Source organism: Ornithodoros turicata, chromosome 4, assembly GCF_037126465.1.
Source record: "Ornithodoros turicata isolate Travis chromosome 4, ASM3712646v1, whole genome shotgun sequence".
In the NCBI taxonomy this organism is placed as follows: domain Eukaryota; kingdom Metazoa; phylum Arthropoda; class Arachnida; order Ixodida; family Argasidae; genus Ornithodoros; species Ornithodoros turicata.
In genome coordinates this window covers 8,038,016-8,055,958 of record NC_088204.1, presented here as the reverse complement: position 1 = coordinate 8,055,958, position 17,943 = coordinate 8,038,016, and the positions used below count along the sequence as shown (strand labels likewise).

At 44.3% G+C, this 17,943-nt stretch overlaps 4 protein-coding genes across 5 annotated transcripts; 2 read left to right on the top strand and 2 right to left on the bottom strand.

Moving 5' to 3' along the window:
• Window positions 1-1,531: 1,531 nt before the first annotated feature.
• Window positions 1,532-5,615, top strand: LOC135390913 (3-ketoacyl-CoA thiolase, mitochondrial-like). The gene is made up of 10 exons (XM_064620894.1): window positions 1,532-1,688; window positions 2,396-2,562; window positions 2,648-2,779; window positions 2,839-2,955; window positions 3,082-3,229; window positions 3,837-4,012; window positions 4,073-4,175; window positions 5,068-5,165; window positions 5,264-5,418; window positions 5,472-5,615. The coding sequence occupies exons 1-10, from the start codon at window positions 1,670-1,672 to the stop codon at window positions 5,551-5,553; spliced, it is 1,197 nt and encodes a 398-aa protein (XP_064476964.1). The 5' UTR covers window positions 1,532-1,669; the 3' UTR covers window positions 5,554-5,615.
• A 2,131-nt stretch (window positions 5,616-7,746) lies between these two features.
• On the bottom strand, window positions 7,747-10,340 carry LOC135392667 (solute carrier family 13 member 2-like). The gene is made up of 3 exons (XM_064623387.1): window positions 8,993-10,340; window positions 8,533-8,916; window positions 7,747-8,198 (listed from the first exon to the last, which is right to left on the bottom strand). The coding sequence occupies exons 1-3, from the start codon at window positions 10,235-10,237 to the stop codon at window positions 7,851-7,853; spliced, it is 1,977 nt and encodes a 658-aa protein (XP_064479457.1). The 5' UTR covers window positions 10,238-10,340; the 3' UTR covers window positions 7,747-7,850.
• Window positions 10,341-10,901: 561 nt separating this feature from the next.
• On the top strand, window positions 10,902-14,149 carry LOC135390914 (putative hydroxypyruvate isomerase). The gene is made up of 8 exons (XM_064620895.1): window positions 10,902-11,171; window positions 11,256-11,367; window positions 11,432-11,534; window positions 11,591-11,666; window positions 12,949-12,998; window positions 13,070-13,139; window positions 13,202-13,336; window positions 14,001-14,149. The coding sequence occupies exons 1-8, from the start codon at window positions 10,979-10,981 to the stop codon at window positions 14,051-14,053; spliced, it is 792 nt and encodes a 263-aa protein (XP_064476965.1). The 5' UTR covers window positions 10,902-10,978; the 3' UTR covers window positions 14,054-14,149.
• A 96-nt stretch (window positions 14,150-14,245) lies between these two features.
• Window positions 14,246-17,770, bottom strand: LOC135390912 (uncharacterized). Of its 2 annotated transcripts, XM_064620892.1 has the most exons (8): window positions 17,662-17,770; window positions 17,281-17,491; window positions 16,890-17,050; window positions 16,676-16,804; window positions 16,482-16,623; window positions 16,099-16,264; window positions 15,604-15,775; window positions 14,246-14,758 (listed from the first exon to the last, which is right to left on the bottom strand). In XM_064620892.1, exons 1-8 carry the CDS (start codon window positions 17,663-17,665, stop codon window positions 14,442-14,444), a joined length of 1,302 nt encoding a protein of 433 aa, XP_064476962.1. In that variant the 5' UTR covers window positions 17,666-17,770; the 3' UTR covers window positions 14,246-14,441. The 2 variants fall into 2 exon arrangements, with proteins under 2 accessions (XP_064476962.1, XP_064476963.1); XM_064620893.1 differs by lacking the exon at window positions 17,281-17,491 and having other exon boundaries at window positions 17,662-17,739.
• Window positions 17,771-17,943: the final 173 nt, after the last annotated feature.

The following is a 17,943-nucleotide window of genomic DNA, read 5'->3' as shown; positions in this document are numbered from 1 at the left end:
ATTAACTGCGTTGCTGCCTATGGGTTGTTACTTTAACGGGAGCACGGACGCCTTGCAGAAATACGCCGTGCACACACATATACAGCGGGCACTACTCATTATCCTTACCCTTAAAAGTGGGAGGAGAAGTTAGTATGCAGGCGGCCACAAAGAACATTTGCGCATTTTTTAAGGTCTTTCTCGCGTTCTATGGAGCTGAATATTCCATCTCCGATCCTCTTTTTTTTTTTTCCCCTTCAACATTCTTTTATTCATCTTTAACAAATATCCCATTCCATTTACCATCACCTTCCAGGTGGCGCCTCAGCTTCGACCAACCTTTCCTTTCATAGAAGCGCACCTATCCTTTTATGTCCGTATTTTTTATTTATTTCTTTCCACCCTCCTTTCGTATCTTCTCTATCCCTTTCCTTCTTCTTTGTACTATTAGTTGCCATCAAACTCAAATCATGCAACCGTCTAGGTCGGGAAAACGATGGGAAACTTTGTATCGATGTGCATAAAATTTCCTTTAACTCTTTTCAACATGCACAATTTATGGATCTTAGCATCGAGTATCGCCTCCAAAATGTTTCCCTCTGCTTGTGGTTTGGTTTTGACTTTGCGCCTTTTTATCGTTCTCTTTGATCCCCACACAGGTCTTATTTCAAAAGACCAATATCTCGAAGCACAAGTACATATCATGTAGCGCCATCTGCGGGAGCAAAGAGGGCTCAACACAAGGGAGACTTTCGGGGGGAAGAAAGTTCTTCTTTCGTTCAATTTTATTTGCGCGTTTGTACCTTTTCCTTCTAGTGCACATTCGTCCACTATTGTTTATCGCTTGTGACTTTCCTTCGCCAATAGATTGAGTGCGTTGCATCAAGAACGACCGCGAGAGATAGATCGTTTGACTCCTGTCTTCTGCATTTCAAGCTTGGAGGGCAAATGGCAATTGGTGCCGCGAAAGGGGACAGTGTTTATTCTGCGCTCGGATATGGAAATCCTTTCGGTTGGCTCCAAATATTAGGTACTCGGCGACGAACGGGAAAACGTATTGACAACGCTACTTTGCTTTCGCCATTCGTGCGGGATAAGCAAGTCAAACAGGTCTTCGAGAATGTCTCCGCTTTGATGTGCTTCGAAGATGTAGGTGACACAGCGTGTGGGTGGTTTCTGAAATGTTACTAGACAATATGGTAAACTGTTCAAGCAGGAGGAGTTCTTTGGCTGGGGACTCGGATCACAGACGAATTTAGACGAGAAATTTGTGTTGCGACCGTTTCGGTTCACTATGCCATGCTCACACATACTTCGTCTGTAATTTATAAAAGTAAGTAACACGTTGCATTCGCGTTGAGCTGAGCTGTTAGATGCATGATCTAGTAGCTTTGCTCTAACACTTTTTTTTTTCTAATTGCATGTTATAAAATACGTGCGAAGTGCTAGCTAAAATAGCACTCGCGTGCAGACTTTGCTTGTTTCAGTTTCGGTTTTGTTCGCCTTCACGCTAGGTGCGCTCCGAGCTTTGTTACATCTTGGTCACGTGCCTCGTCCTGTCTCGTCTGCTTCCGGCTTCTGGGAATCGAGGCAGAAATTGTTGTTTTTCGAAGTTACTTTCCTTGTGCTAGTCCGCTGTTGAACCTGTGATACAGAGGTCTGTTGCCCTTGTTCAGTCACAGTCTTGAAGATGACATCGTTATTACGAGGTAACTTCTGTGCTCTTACTCCGAAAACAAGTAGTAACTATACAAACTTTAAAGTTCAGTGTGATCAAGCTTGATTATCCTCGTATTTCACTTGTGACACACAGTGTCAAGCTCTTTTCTGCAGTGTCTGTGTTTAACTAGTCCACTTTTTAACGTTGTCAACAAACCTAACCCATTTTACTGCGGTTTCTAGACAGACAAACCCGGATACAGCTATCGGTAGTACAGCGGTACAGCATCCAATCGAGGGTCGAAGGGTCCAATGGCATCGAAGTTCGAGCGTTCAGATAACAGCTGATACCGAGAGCTCAACAGTTTGACCCTAATGACAGCAACAGAGGTGTAACATGTGTATCGCATGGCGTAACAGGTATAAAGCTGACTGAGCAAGCTAACGATGTGTTTCTTCCACTTCGTCTTCGTCTCGTCCGTGGGACTGCTTCGGATGCTGCTTTGTACTATAGTTTCATTATGTCCGTCGTACTCAAAGGAAATGTCTCCCCCGTGCAATACACCAGCTGGCTTGCAGACTTTCATTTTGATGGCACACAGTATCTTTTGAATGTCGAGGCAGGAAATACAGGAAAACCGGTTCAAACCTGAACATATCAACAAAAGGCATTCCGGCCTTGCTGATTTGACACAATTGAGCTAATCAGCCTGTAGCATCGATTGCTTTTAAATATTCCCGGTACAATATATTCCAGGTGTCTACATTGTGGGTGCAAAACGTACCCCATTTGGCGCAATGGGAGGGAAACTGAAAGACTTCACCCCAACTCAACTGGCAGTTGTTGCTTCCAAAGCTGCGATGGAGTCAGCAGGTGTCAAACCTGAACAGGTAGACACGTGCATCGTAGGAATTGTCAATCAGGTACGCCCATGACATCTCAATGGGAACATCTTCCTTATGTTGTTTCCTAGCTACTCTATATTTATATATATTAAATTCCTTACAGATGGCTGCAAAAGACAGTCCATACTGCGCAAGACACACTGCTCTCCAAAGTGGCCTTCCGGAAAAGACTCCGTGTCTAGGCGTCAATCGCCTGTGTGGGTCCGGGTTTCAGTCTGCTGTCAATGGTGTTCAAGTGCGTACATGATTTGTTATGTGGCAAGCCTTTTGTCTTGAAGAGAGACCTTCATACAGGAAATCCTTCTCGGAAACGCCCAAATTGCATTAACGGCTGGAACGGAAAGTATGAGCCTAAGCCCTTTCATAGTGAGGGGTACGAGGTTCGGAGTCAAGTTCGGAGTTCAACCCGAGGTAACAGCACTGTTTACAGAACATCATTTAGTGCGTTGTGTCGTGTTCCTTGTCTCATGATCATGGCCACATGGCTTTGCCCTTCACGCTTGTACAGAATCACACTGCCATATCCCTACTTTTCAGCTGGAGTGTTCATTGCTTACGACCCTATCTGATCTGCACTGCAAACTGCCAATGGCGATGACAGCAGAAAACTTGGCAGTCAAATACAAGGTTTCTAGGGAGGATGTTGACAAGTTTGCTCTCCAGTCCCAGACACGTTGGGCCGCTGGTTAGTCTACAGACACGTCTCGACATATATACGATGTAAAGTTTCAAAACTTATCACTTAAAGAAGTGAGAGAGGCCTCAACTTTCGTTATAGTAATGTGCTGGACATTTTCGGTAGCCAAGTCAATTTTTCGTTTCTCACACTATGCAAATTGATTATATTCGATCAATGATCAATCTTGATGAAATTGCTAGACACAGCTAGCCACTAAACGAATTTCCTGTATTCTTCTCTCTGTTGATGGTTAAATTGCACCCAAATCGTCAGCTTCCGTTTCTAGATTCCTGGGATCAAGATTGGACATTGGGGGGCAAGAAGCAAATATTAATAGAACGTAAATTGAGACTCGTGTCTTTACCAACATTATGTGTTAAGATTTCCAGTATCTCTTATTACTTAGTTACGAATAATTGGCTTCAAGTAGCTGTGGGAGGTTCTCAGCCAATATGAACAACATCTTTCTTTCGTTGTGCACCACAACAGAATAGTACTGCCCAGAAACAGTTACGGTTGTGTTACCCCGGTACCCTGCTGAGAACATTGTAGACATTGAGTTTACAAAGGAATTTTCCTGCATTGTAACTTGCTGTCATCTGATGCTCGCTAGCGCAAGCAGCTGGCCGGTTCAAGGAGGAAATGGCTCCAATAAAGGTCAAAGTAAAGGGAAAGGAGGAAGAATTCAGCGTAGATGAACATCCGAGACCGCAGTCGACCCTCGAGACCTTAGCCAAGCTACCGGCACTCTTCAAGAAAGATGGGACAGTAACTGCTGGAAATGCTTCTGTAAGAACTCTCTTTTCCTCTCGCCCTTTGCCTTAACTAGTCTCTGCCTTTCCTCGGCAGGGAATATGCGACGGAGCCGGAGCCATCTTGATAGCGAGCGAAGAAGCGGTTTCCAAGTACAATCTTAAGCCTTTAGCGAGAATCGTGGGCTATTCATATGTCGGTGAGATGTGCATGCCGGATCCTACAAGGCTCTGACTTTTAGTTTTGCATTAGACTGCTAAAATCTGATAAAATGGGGGGGAGGGGGGGGGGAGGTTGTGTGCCATCCTGTAATCCATGCAATGCTTTTGCAATTGCTTACAGTTAGGGCCTGACTTTTTCGGGTTATATTGTCCAGCAAAATCGGGGGGGTAAATTTATCGGGTTATATTTTTCTTCAATAATTCGGGTGTAACCGGGTTGAACTGATCCTGGTTCAACCTCATTCTGGTTGCATCGGGTTGGATCAGGCGTAAATCTTTGGTTTACTCTGCACAATACACATGACACATAGTGCATGAATATTTATGCAAATACAACACAGTTTCCAAAGTTGTGTCTTAGTTGTGATGACTTCAAATTCCCATGGTCTAGCAGTTTTCGGGGAAATACTGGGTTAAACCCTGTTTTTCCTGATTTGAATCGGGGGGGTAAATATCGGGCATAATCGGGTATAACCCTAAAAGGTCAGGCCCTACTTACATTCGATTGCATTATGAATTTGAACGTTACAAATCTTGAGTACATTCGATATCCAGTATAGTGTTTGGATTTTGTTTCAAGTTGTGAAAAGGGCAGGAAATTGCTAGAAAGATGTGTTCCATACCTGTAATGTGATACTGATCTGTACTACGTAAATGCGAAAGTACTCACAACACCCAAGGCGCTGAACCCAAGACTAGGATGAAAAGAAAAACACACGCAAAAATTTGTGGGCGCATTTCTCGTTTCTTATCTGTAGTCTGTTTTTTTCTATTATGGATCTTTCCCTCCAGCTCACTAGCCCTTTTAACCATTTCTTCAGTGTCACAAGTATGTGACTGCTATCAAAATTAAAGTGAGACATCTCTCAGGTGTGGACCCCACAATTATGGGGATCGGCCCCGCACCCGCAATCCGAAAGGTCTGTGAGAAGACTGGAGTGGGAATGGACAATGTGGACTTGTTTGACGTGAGTGTTTCTATGACTACTACCAGTCGGAAATCTCTCTTCGTACCCCTGAGTTTTGGCTGTTTTGCTCACGTACACATTACACCTATAATGTACAGGTTAATGAGGCCTTTGCCTCACAATTTTTGGCGGTCGAGCGTGACTTGGGCCTCGACCCTGCAAAGACAAATGTGAACGGAGGTGCAATCGCCCTGGGTCACCCAGTCGGCGCCAGCGGGAGCAGAATTCTCGCTAATCTCACATACGAGCTGAGGTATGAGACCTTCCGCAGGCGTCACATGCGACTTATTTGATGTTGCTTTCTAGGCACCGCAAGGGAAAGTATGCCGTAGGATCGGCTTGCATAGGTGGTGGCCAAGGCATTGCTGTGATGCTCGAGAATGTGTAGCACTGTGTGCTTGCCAAATATTCTCAACCTATTTTTGTAAAATATATACATCTCCGGAAGTACATATGTTTCTACGTCGAACACTGGTGGTGGGTTTGGTGTATGCTGTACATCCTAGCAGCCTGAGCAGCATTGGCTGTGTCCTAACGAGACATGCCGTTTCCATTATCAACCTGTGTCACCACCAAGATTCTCTGATGTCCATGATCCATCAGAATTCAAATGGCATTATACAGGGTGTTGCACGAGAGAGTGACCCCTAAGTATTAACAAAAATCTATCTGAGATAGAAGTTGGAAACCTTGTGCACGACACTTGTGAAGGTTTTTGCAACCCAAACAGGTCTTTTCTGTGAGTGTACCTCATTAATTAGTCTAATTATCATAATTGAACTCAAGAATTTGCCAAGGAAAGGTAACGTTTTTTTTTTTTTTTTTTCGTTAATGCAGAAGGTTTCCCATTCTCGTGCAATACCCTGGATATACAGCACTTGATTAGTACTGGATGGCAACTAGTAGAAACACCCCTAGTCTTATGTAATGGTTCTTGCGTCACTGGAAGAAAGTGGCACCTTTGCTTTCGTGATTATATGGTAGTTATGTTTTATATATGGTAATTACGTTATATACCTCACCTATACAGGGTGATCCACCAACCATGATACACATTCATAGTAAATAACGTATGCAGCAGAGAGACATGTGGTCGCTGGATTTTTTTCTACCGTGAACATTTGCCCCATATTGGTACCACTTTTATTTCATTTCAGTTGGAATTGAACTCAGAAATTTCCCAAGTCAATGAAATGTTTTCTTTGCTTGAAATGTCAGAGGGCCACGTGATTTAGAGCGATGGAAATGATTGGAGTAGGTGCCGATCTACCGGCCAGATAAGCCTCTGTTGGAATAGATGATGCGGGCGCGCTTTTTCGGTTTCGGCTCATATACATACCGAAATTCAACTATGGATATTTCACGGCACGCGCTCTTTTCTCGATATTTAAAAGATAGAATGGCTTAAAACGAGGAATGCCTCCCGTTTTGCTATCTCGCTTTTCCTAGAGTCACTAAATAATCTTTGCTTCAGAGTACCGACACTGAGGTCCAAGGGAGAGCAGAGGCGCCATCTTGTTTCCGCACCGCACCGGTACCATCCCCAGTTCAGGATCAAAGACTGCTAACGTAATGCTCGCTATGGGATAGAGAAGCGTGTATGATTGTTGCGCGATAATCCATGTATTGTTCACCAGAGCGTCCCGAGGATGTCGAGGTAAGCTCAAGGCCGTCAATCTTGATGAGCTGCTTGCAAGAGAAAGGAACATTTCACCGTGCGCTAAAGTGCGCGTGCGTACCGTGGCGCGGAAACAAGATGGCGCATGCTCGCTCTTGGAACTCTGTGTTCAGTGCCACTTTTGTCCAGAGTGCCAGAGTTAATTGATTTTAGGTAATTAGTTCTTTTGCAGTCCTCCAGAGGATGTCCGCCTGGCCGTATAACTCGATTGCAAAAACATCTGTGCTGCTCTCATAAGCTTTTTTATAACAATTCTGTAAAGCATAAAGATAAACACCCTGTACACCACTGACCACTTTACTGTTTACGAAGAAGCGCGCCATCTGCGCATGCGCGGGGTTGGTGTCAGCAAAACACACCGAGCACAGCGTGCGAACGCTTTCTGCACGTGTGACATCGGCCGTGTTGCACTGCTATACACCGCTCGACCTCTGAAGTAATCATGACGATCAGACAACATGACGATCCCTTCAGGGGCGGATCCAGGATTTTTCTGAGGGGGGGGGGGGGGGGTCCAGCCTTGGCCAGCATAGGCCATGCATAGGAGTTTCTGAAAAGCGCGCAGATTCATGTTAGCGTTGTTTATTTTTGCAAAGGTATCGTGAGGGAATCTCACAGCGATGTGAAGGACACTTCGTTTTAGTTCAGCAATCAAACGATTTCTTCGTGCTGCGTTGCGCGGAAACTGATTAAAAGTGATTTCGCCACCTGTCCCCATCTGGTTGTGTAGCCGACGGACACACGGCTTTGAGACATGCCCACTTTTGCATGGAAACGATCACTCATTTCTGTTTTGCCCACACCAAGCAGACGATCGCCGACTGCAGCGCCACCGCTAGAGTGTGACGTCAGGTGCGCAAACTGGTCTATAGGTGAGAGGAAAAGAAAAGGTTGAACAAGGCATAGAATAAAGGACTATTTTATGTACTGATAGTTCATTAATAAGCTATTTTGATGAAACAGGATATCAGTTCAGAATAGGATGGGGAATTTCCACTTTGGTATTCTCATGCTACAGTGCGCTTGATGGGCATAGTGTCGAAGCTGAAGACCTCTTTGCCGACAATGTTTGTGACGATGAGGACTGTGGCGACACAGACGATGTGGACGAAGATCCCGGAGAGCGCTAGCTTACTCAGCTTGATGCGGTCGGTAGCCAGGAGCAGGACATGGGCTGGAGATGTGACTGATGAGAAGAGGGCGATTGAGCTGGACATCGTGGCAGGTACAAGAACACTTAGCGGATGCCAATGGTAGGCCTCTGTTGTCTTCAGGGCAAATGGCAGCATAATCGACACCAGAGCCACTCCTCCACGCAACTCGGCAATTATAGAGACGCTGGCACTCAAGCATACCTGCACGAGAAAACCACCAGGCCCTTTGTATTGGCAAGGTTCAAGAGCTTCTCACGATTCCCACATGCAAGACACTTGCAGACGACACAACCGGTCACACTGGCAACGCCACTAGATGGCTTAAACAACGGGACATAGACAGAGTCCCGCAATCACAACCCTGCTTGCGGTGTCTGTAGCTCTGCCATCAGCCGGATGAGTATCCACAGAAACCCTGTGTTTGAAATCGTCTAAGGCGATTGGCTGAAGCAGATGCCACCCCGACTTTGTCATGTCTTCTGCACGAGGCGGTACGCAAAGTTTCTCTAAGCTAGTATGACTTTCTTGTACTTACTTGCACGAGTGACATAGACAGCCTGGGCTTCCTGCTTGCGCTGAGGAATGAAAGCACGACTGTGTTCCTCACGGCCTCGTTGACAGCGAATCCCGCTCCCATGACCAGAAGGGTGCTCCAGGGTACTGCTTTCTCGACCACCGTCCAGGACCCGAACCGCTGAAGTCTGGAAAATGCGGGACTTGCGGCCACGACGAAGAGGAAGATTGCAGCAAAAAGGTGCGGGCTTTCTTCGCCTACCCACTGGTCGATGGACAAGAAATGGGGCCAGCCACTCATGAAATAAGGGGCACGGAAGAAGCACACGGGTACCAGGGCGAAGAAGGTCAGGCCAACGAGCAATTCTTCCTGTCGCAACCTGCCCACTGCAGAGCTGGAAAATGCCTGTTAGGCCAACGAAAACCAATATAAGCACAAGCTGCAGAGCGAATCTATTGTTTCGCTGTAAGCAAATACTCACCTGTAATGCTGCACTCATGACTTCAGCATTCACCATGCTGATCTCAGACTTCCTCAAATAGGTGTAGACAAGAAGCGTCCAGATCGCAGTGGTGTTCACTAACAAGGTGCAGATATTCACAGTTATCCATTTGGAATACGTCACCAAGTCAGGGTAGCCTTCCCTACACAGAAATGCTTGCAGATAAATATTGGCTGGAGCTCCCGTCAGACCACACGGCGCCCCACATATCGCCGACAACACAACTCCTATATGAAACGTCTTTCGTATGCTGTCCGCTCTCTCATCCCCAGCTGACAGTTCTTCCTTGGAGCTATCCTTATGCCGCACAGAGCCTTGAGACTCGTGATGGCTGCATCCTTGTTCTTGGACTTTTCGTTGGTATTCCTTCAGTAACCCTTCTCCGATCGGCAGGACTACCGCTGCAGCTGCCGGAGCACTCATCAGCGAGGCCCACAGCGCCGCGCTCACCATCAGGACGAGAAGGGTCGCTCGTAGCTGACACCCGAGCGCGCGTAAAAGCATCAGTGTGATCCGTTTCTGGACGCCTTGTTCTTGCGACGCAGCTGATACTAACGAACTCACCAGACAGAATAAGATACCCTCGTTGAAATAGTACGAGCACGTGGCGGACGTGCTCATAATCCCCATGAGAGGTATGGCAACAATGGGAAAGAAAGCAGACACAGCTAGAGGTACCGGACGCAGCAGCCAGAGGAGGGCAAGAGTAACGACAATATACACGGATTTGTAATGCTGATCGCCGTCCATCAGCAGCGGTATGGGCATCAAGAGGGAGACAATGCCGAGCGAGATCCTCACCTTGTCAAGGAGCGAAAAGGAGAGGAATTCGCCTTGGCTAACGGCCGAGACGTCTTCCTCGAGGTAGCGCGGCGCCATTTTTTTCTCGTAACGTTGGAACGGAGGAGATGCTTCGACGAGAATTGTAGTGCGAGGTACACGCTCAACGTTGTCAGTTCTCCAGGCTTCCTCTGGCAGAAAGCCGCCCTCGTATGCGGCCTGTTCGATAGCGACGACTACGGTTCGACAGTTTGAGGCTGAGAGGGCCATTGGTTCGTCGGCGGATTCGGTGAGAAGTTCGTCGCTGGGTTTTGGCCGGAACAGCGAGAAGCCGAGGGATGGTTTGCGTCGTTCCTTGCCGTAAGCATTGTCGATGGTTGCGGGAACGAAATCTGTTTTGGAGTTCCGTGACGTACTCGGGCCCCTAGGACTCTTTTCGGACATCGTTATAAGTGGAATCGAGGGAGCGCATACGCTTTACTGGTGCTCGAATAAACGACAAGTGGAACGCGAGGCGCGCGTGGATATCGAGTGGCACTGGGTGGTTCCTTCTTCTTCGTCTTCTTCCCCTCCGTAGCCGTCACGAGGTGCCTTGGTCCTCATTGTCTTCTTATTTGCAACGTGTGCAATAAAAAGTCTTCTTAGCACTTCGCTTTGAACCCTTACGTATATGTATGTTTCAATTAGGGAATCATATGCGCCTTCTAATTGCATAAAAATCACATTGCGTCATGTGCCGGATAAAGGTACCAAGGAATAAATGGCAGGAAGGTAAGTGAAGTGTTTGCCACTTCACATCAGCTGTCGGGTCCTTTGAGACATTGCAGAAAGCATGTTTTGAGCTGAGCCCTGTACAGCTGCTCATCTACAGAGGCTTTCTCTGCGCACAATGTTTCTGAAAAATGTCTAAAAGACCGTCCAGATCGGCTCACTTTCTGTGGAATGACCCAACTGCTATTTTCATAATATCGCGAAAAATACCTTTGAAGGAGCTTACTCCATGCTTCAAGTATAGGACGCATGCCAGCAATCTCAAGGAAAGTGAAACTGGAACGCGCTCGTTGACAGAACGTGACGACGTGACGACCCATCGATATCACTATCGTCACATGGCGGCAACAACGTCGTCTGCATTGTAAACCACGAATCCTTCGTATCTGTTCCTCCTTATCGGTCCTTCCAGAAATGGTTCTGAAGTTTGCAGCTAATATCACCACTATGGTGAAAGACGTAGCGTTAACGAGCCGCTATGCTCTGTTCAAGGACTTAGGATTTCGCGCAGTTGAATGCCAATTCCCTTACGATGTACCAGTTGAAGAGATACAGCGAAGCAAAAATGACGCCGGTGTTGAACACGTCTTAATAAACTCCTTCCCAGGTAATGTTAACATGACACGTTATTAATTCGCTGGAGTAACGTGTTCCAGATATAACTGCAGATGTTGCGTGCCTTTATGTGCAGGAGATTTGTCGAAGGGACAGCTTGGATTTGCTGCTCTTCCTGGACACGAAAATGATTTCATCCACAGTATGGAACTGACACTCACGTATGCTCGGGCTCTAGGATGCAAGAAGTCAGTAGAAGGTTACATTACAGTGTCAACAATGTCGTAATGTGTGGTATGCATGAAATTTCAGGATTCATGTTATGGCAGGTGTAACGGCGGACGGAAGTAACGCAACACAATGTGAAGACGTATACATAAAAAATTTGACAAAGGCTGCCGAAATGTTGGAAAGAGTGAGCCTACACCAGGTGTTGTGTTTTCTTCTCAAACGATACTTTCTTTTTTACAGGAAAATATAATTGGTGTCATTGAACCACTATGCAAAGAAGTCAAGCAAAACTATTTTCTGAACAGTTATGCTCAAGGTATGTCGTCTACATCAGGGATTGTTCTGAACCTTTTTGGTGGACTGGTACCTGCTGCATACCTTTTTCGTTCAGTTCTAGTTCGGTTCAGCCAAAATCAAAATGGTGTCAGTTCTGCTCAGTTATTGTTGAGCAAACAATTATGGTTACGAAAGGAAAAGGACACAAGCGAGCTGGTGTAACGTTGAACGTTTGCCCACGTTTTTGGTTCATGTTCAGTTCCGGTCCTTATCCCTGGGCCCTGTTGTTCAGCTTCACATTGTTATGTATTATGCGGTAAATGCGTCACTTCACCCCGATTCGACACGCTTCCGCATGACATGCAGCCACTGCATTCATTTATAATCTCGCCCCTCCAAAATGGTCTTCATGTCCCACATTTCGAGTGCACCAACTTGACAAATAACAATAACGTGCGTTACATGTAGGGTGTCTCGTTTTCGGCACATGCCGAAAAATTAAAAAAAAAAACATCCAACGAAAGTTTTTTTGCGAAACCGGCATATGCCAAAAAAATTCCGCAGATTGCGTCAACTTGCGGTGTCTGTAGGGAGCCTGTTGGTACTGCCGGGAGTGGCAGCATTCCTTTTCTTCCCTGAGAGGGCAAAAAGGGAAAATTCCAATGACACTTCCCATTCTGAAAACATGCCTGCTGTGGTCATCCTTGGGTGAGGGACTTCTTTCATTGTTTGCTAGGGTTTGACACAGAGTGCAAACAGTGACCTCTTTGTGTTCCATTATAGATGTGTCCTTTGCCTGAGGGACACTAGGTCGTTGAAGTGCCCTTTCCTTCCTCTTAATCCCCAGTTTTACGGCTTGTTCCTTAAGCATCCTGGCGATGCCAATTTCCAGCGCAAACATTGAGCTTGCATTCTCAAGACTCTGTGTTTCTGACATGCAGGAGCATGTTGCCATGACAATGAAAGCATGATGATGCACACACCTGTGTATTACAAGTTCTAGTCATTTATCCCTATGGTAGTCCTTGCAGTGTCAACAGATATTTTATTGGTTTACGTCCTGCTGCTATCTTATTGGGGTTGATTCAAGCTTCTTTCGGTAACCTAGTATTACAAATACCCCAATTTTGGCATTTATACTTTAGTTCAAAATATTATCGCCAAATAAATCTACGTTTTCGAAACCATGACGCCGATAAATACCCCCAAGGATTTTGTCAAAAACAAATGCCTAAAAAAAGAGAAACCCTAGTTACGTGCGAGCTCAGGATTGGGGCACTTTGAAGATTCAATCGAGTTTTAATTCACTCCTTGTGTTGTAGGTAAAAAATATGTCACACAAATTAACCACAAGAACATACGACTGCTTCTGGTAAGTAAGATATGCATTCTCAAGTGGGCTATCAGTGAAGGGTGAATGATTTCGAGCTATTGTTTCTACAGGATGTCTTTCACATGCAAATGATATCTGGAAATCTAACAAACACTATCAAAGACATCATGCCCATTGTCGGTACGTGCAGTGACCAGCAGTGTGTTTACCTATACATTTATCTAATGTTGCATAATTTGCAGGTCACGTTCAGATATCACAAGCACCTAATCGCCATGAACCAAATGCTCCTGGTGAGATAAACTACTGTTACGTGCTTGACCTTATCAACGACCATGGATATGAAGATTGGATCGGGTTGGAATATTTCCCCAAAAGTATGTTTCCTGTTTGCTTCTTTTTTTGTAAAATAATATCGTACATGGTTCCCACTGGTCCTTGAAACCCTTGAGTACCTTGGAACTTGAAAATGCCATTTTCAAGGCCTGGAAAACCTGGGATTTTTTTATTTTTTTTACAGTCCTTGAAAACCCTTGGTTTTGCATCTTTTTCTTGTTCTAATGCAGCTGCTTGTGTAAGTTACGCTTTTCTGGAGTCAAAACTGTAGCTTCGAAACCACAGGACTTAACACTCTTTATTGGAATAGGAATCAGCTGCAAGAAATGAACGGCACCTATTAATAAATTCTTCTAATAAATTAAATAATGCTATTAATAAATTTTTTCTTTAATATTCAATAGTTGTCAGGCACATCTGTGAACTGATATTTTGCAGTTCCCATGTATTCTCTGATGTGATAACTATAGCTTATAAATATTTCTGAAAAATATCAAAGCTATGGTCATAAACTGTGTTTTACATCCACGACAAGATGACGTTTGAATCTCAAAAGGTATTTGAAAAACCCTCGAATTTTTGTTCCAAAATTCAGTGGGAACCATGATCTTACATATCACTATGCTACTTTGTATAAAAGAAAATGCAAGGAAAACAGCAGTTAACATGTTTTTGCTAACACTGTGCGTAAATATTCACTTTCAGGCACTACGGTCGAGAGCATGTCGTGGCTTAAAGAATTTGGCTATGCTCTATAATTGAAATTTTATAAGAAGCAAACTGGCTATCTACGTTGTATCGTCACATCGTTGTTACTTTGAGAGATAACAAATATATACAATATTTTTATGGCAGCAACGCTCATATTCACTACACATATTTCCCCGATATATATTGAGTTTTTTGTGGATGTCGTGTTCAAAGTTGACTACTTTGTAGGGTTTCCAACATTTAATTTTATTTATTTATTTGCCGTTAGCTTTTGTCAATTTCAATGGACAGCAAACATTTGGCAGGTTGTACCAACAACAATGGGCAGCACTTATTCTGCGCGATATGCAGGTTGTGGACGGAATTCTGTTTGCAGTCCGCAGTCCTTGTGTTCTCACTACACCATATTGACTATGTTGTCCATAACACTAGCCACTAATGTTCCCACCGCAGCACAAACACTTCGCGTAATGTACAGGCAACCACCAGGGGAGCACCATAGCAACCATGAGAGATGCAGACAGAAGTCAGAGCGTCGTTCGCGAGCGTTTTCGTCCAACGCGGAGCACTCAGGTCGAGTTGTGTCAGACGGGATGCAGATGCCACATGGTACAGGTTCAGAACTCCGTGGGACAGTCCCACAGCTAGCAGCGCGCCACTCAGTGCGACTGCTGTCACATGACCAATCTGAAGGCCCGCTTCGTAGCAGATGAAATGTCGGCCATCAACGCTGATGCACAGGTCCTGAGATGCTGCAACGGCAGTTATTAGGTATTTTGGGTTTTTAATGCCATTTTTTTTTAACCTTGGCTTAATGCAAGTTATGCTTAACCAGAGGATGACATGGCCTTTATGGCATCATTTTCCAATATACTTTTACCTCTTCCAACGTGAAGAAATCATACTGTATCACAGTAAATGTGTCTTAACATGAACACTGCACAATCGTAGATGGAACAGCATGTCAGATTATTTTTGTTATTTACATGTGCAAATGTGTTCCTAGTTCGTTTATAATCTATAGTTTATAATCTGTATCTTCACTTATTTGTTGTAGGATAAAACAAAATGAAGTGTATTTTAGTCTTTCTAACAAAATACGAGGCGTGACCAAAAAGTATCAAGTAAAATATCAATTTCAAACTTAGCCGCCATTGAGATAGCCCCTTCGGAAACCACAAAGAACTGTCTCGTCACATTCATTGAAATCTCCCAAACATCCTAAAGTCTTTTTATTTACAACTGCTTTTAAATTTTTTTTCACAATTTTTTTACCCATCAGTGCAGCCTCCCCTCCATGTTGCCAGATTTGTTCCTTTCTCAAAAAATTCAAATGCAGCTCAAAGAATGTTTGAGAGATCCAAGCAAATGTATTGTTTACAAAGAAGACTGCCAAAAATGTCTCTGACAGTGAAACCAGCACCGGGCTAAGCGTTGTTTCTTTTTTTCAAAGGGGACTAGAACCTCGATGACGACTAAATTTCAAATTTGCAAGTATTTTGCTTTTTTATATTATCCCTTCCAGATACCTTTTGATCAGTCCGTGTACGTAACCATGGTAGACGTAGAGTCTTAATTAAATAAAGCCACAACTTACCTGTAGTCATAATGAATATGTTGCCTCTGTTGATGGCGACACTTGTCGGATACACGGGACACGTGAATGGGTCACAGTCAGGCGACTTGTGGAAAAAAACTCCCCTGACACTTTCTGCACGGCTGCCAACATCTATTTTTCGCACTTTGTTGTTTATGCCCATAATATGTATCTGCAAGAAGTAAATAATTATGAGAAGAATAAGTAAATAGATTTAAAGAGGAACATAAGGAAGTACAAAATAAATTTCAACTGGAATAAAGCTAAACCTTAATGTACGGATCCTGTTCTGACAGACCCGGCATAATAGTGGGCACGGAAAATTAACATTTTTTGCATACCATAGGAGTAAGAGAGGTGAATTCAGGACATGTGTGTCAGGAATATTTTTCATAAAAGTATAGCAAATTGTCGTATATATTGAAAATATGTCTTAGTGATGACCCGAGGCCACGCACACAATTATGGATGATCAAATATTGCATTGTAACGTACTGTGTTGCTGTAAAACCCCATCCAAACTTGGCCCATTGACGCAAACGAATTCGACCACAGCCTCGTGAGCGACACTTTATCGCCTGTCGTGCCCTCGTGAAGATTTATCTTGTACAGGATCAGGACGTTCAGTCGTAACGATACTGCCAGGAGATCCGCTGACACTCTGTCAATAGTAACAACGAATCAGAAGCTCGAAAAGACCTTATCGATGCGGCACTTTATGAACATTACAGTAGCTTTAAAATGACTAGTGTAACGCAGAAATACAGTAGGGTAATAGAAGCCATTGTGCAAATAAAAACCAATTAACTGGCAAAAACAGTCAGTAGTGTGTTATGTAGGCAATAAAAAAACGATAATGACAACATAAGCAAACTCACTTCACGTCTAGTACGGCGGTGCCAAAGTATTCTTTCGTGGTTTCGGATTTGTGGCAGAGCGAAGTGATGCGAATGGAATTATCTTGCGATGAAGTGACCACATGATGGTGATCGCAGGTAGCTAAGTCATCGACATACGGACCTAATATTTTTAAAAAATTATTAATTATACTTCATTCATCTTCTCTACCAACCTCTTCCCGCAACGTCTATGAAGGCGATGCTCGTAATGGGTGCACCGTGTTCCGTGACGGCACGCCAGTCGCCGTAGACATTACGTATTACCACCGTTCCATCGGTGTGTCCCGTCACAATCCCAGAACCTGAATGTGAAAACAAGTTTATCTTGTCAAAGGCAGCTGCGGAGCAGTGAGCAGTACCTTATCTGACTCCAATGACAATATTAACCTGATATGTTAACACAGTTGATGTTGCTTTGGCCTTCGATGTCGAAACATTTGAGGACGTGTTTCTGCAAGCCGACGGACGCTGTACCGTACCACCATTTGTAAACATGTAACCACTGTACTTCTTCCAGAATGTTTCTCTTGCTGGGTGCACTTTGGCATCTGTAGTGAAATTATAATTAACATGTAACACATTATTGTGCGTTACATGAACACAGTCTGGAAATCGAGGCCACAAGTTGAAGCTGTAGCAGACGCTTATTAGAAGCTATACTTGAACGCTGTACACTAAAACAAACTGTTAACAAGAACAACTTGGTTAACAAGTGCTGTGACCACGATGCACTGCACACCCGTACAAAATCGAAACAGTTTGATTGAAAGGTGCGCACCTCCGTTTTGCACCCTTTACCAGTTCAACGACAACACTCGGTTCTATTTCTTCTCTGCACATGAAGTGCCAGGCTTCGTTGCATTTTAGAATCAAAGATGTCACGCTGTTCCAACGTTTGCAGACCGAAGAACATCGAGCAATTGATGCCCCGTCCAAAAATCCAAGTATTTTCAGGACAAGTTCGTTTGGTAGGTCGTAAATGTGTACGACTGCAAAGAAGAAAACGTTCAGAAAGATACCGTTAAACTGCAGTTGCGCGTGAAGAAAAGCGTTCCATACTCCTCGTGCATTGTGTTTCAATAAACAGGTTAACAGAAATGAATCAATCAACAGTTGTCAGAAAATCTACATTAACGTGACTTAGCATATAAACATTTACCCATGTTTCATTAATCTAGACGACAGATAGGGAACGCTAGTAGGATGCAAGTATGCGGAGCGCCATGCTGCTTTCTGCAGTCTGCAGTTGCCATGGCGGTTGCTATGGTAGCCGATAAAAAAAGCCTACTTTAATTATTATACATTAGCTATTTTACTCAGTCATTGCGAGTTTCTGCGTTTTTAGAAACAAAATCAAATCTTAATGATTTATTTTGCTCATGACATGACTGGATGTTTTTGGTGGCGCCAGCATCGACACGTCAACTTCCGTGAAGTACTT

Coding starts and splice junctions, on each gene's coding strand:
- LOC135390914 (XM_064620895.1), top strand. CDS start 10,979: ATGGTTCTGAAGTTTGCAGCTAATATCACCACTATGGTGAAAGACGTA. Junction 11,172..11,255: donor CTTAATAAACTCCTTCCCAG/GTAATGTTAACA, acceptor CTTTATGTGCAG/GAGATTTGTCGAAGGGACAG. Junction 12,999..13,069: donor AGAACATACGACTGCTTCTG/GTAAGTAAGATA, acceptor TTGTTTCTACAG/GATGTCTTTCACATGCAAAT.
- LOC135390912 (XM_064620892.1), bottom strand. Junction 17,051..17,280: donor GTAAAGGGTGCAAAACGGAG/GTGCGCACCTTT, acceptor ATTTCACTACAG/ATGCCAAAGTGCACCCAGCA. Junction 15,776..16,098: donor TGGGGTTTTACAGCAACACA/GTACGTTACAAT, acceptor TACTTCTTGCAG/ATACATATTATGGGCATAAA.
- LOC135392667 (XM_064623387.1), bottom strand. CDS start 10,237: ATGTCCGAAAAGAGTCCTAGGGGCCCGAGTACGTCACGGAACTCCAAA. Junction 8,917..8,992: donor TCATGAGTGCAGCATTACAG/GTGAGTATTTGC, acceptor TTGGCCTAACAG/GCATTTTCCAGCTCTGCAGT. Junction 8,199..8,532: donor TGTCTATGTCACTCGTGCAA/GTAAGTACAAGA, acceptor TTTCTCGTGCAG/GTATGCTTGAGTGCCAGCGT.
- LOC135390913 (XM_064620894.1), top strand. Junction 2,563..2,647: donor TCGTAGGAATTGTCAATCAG/GTACGCCCATGA, acceptor AATTCCTTACAG/ATGGCTGCAAAAGACAGTCC. Junction 4,013..4,072: donor TAACTGCTGGAAATGCTTCT/GTAAGAACTCTC, acceptor TTTCCTCGGCAG/GGAATATGCGACGGAGCCGG.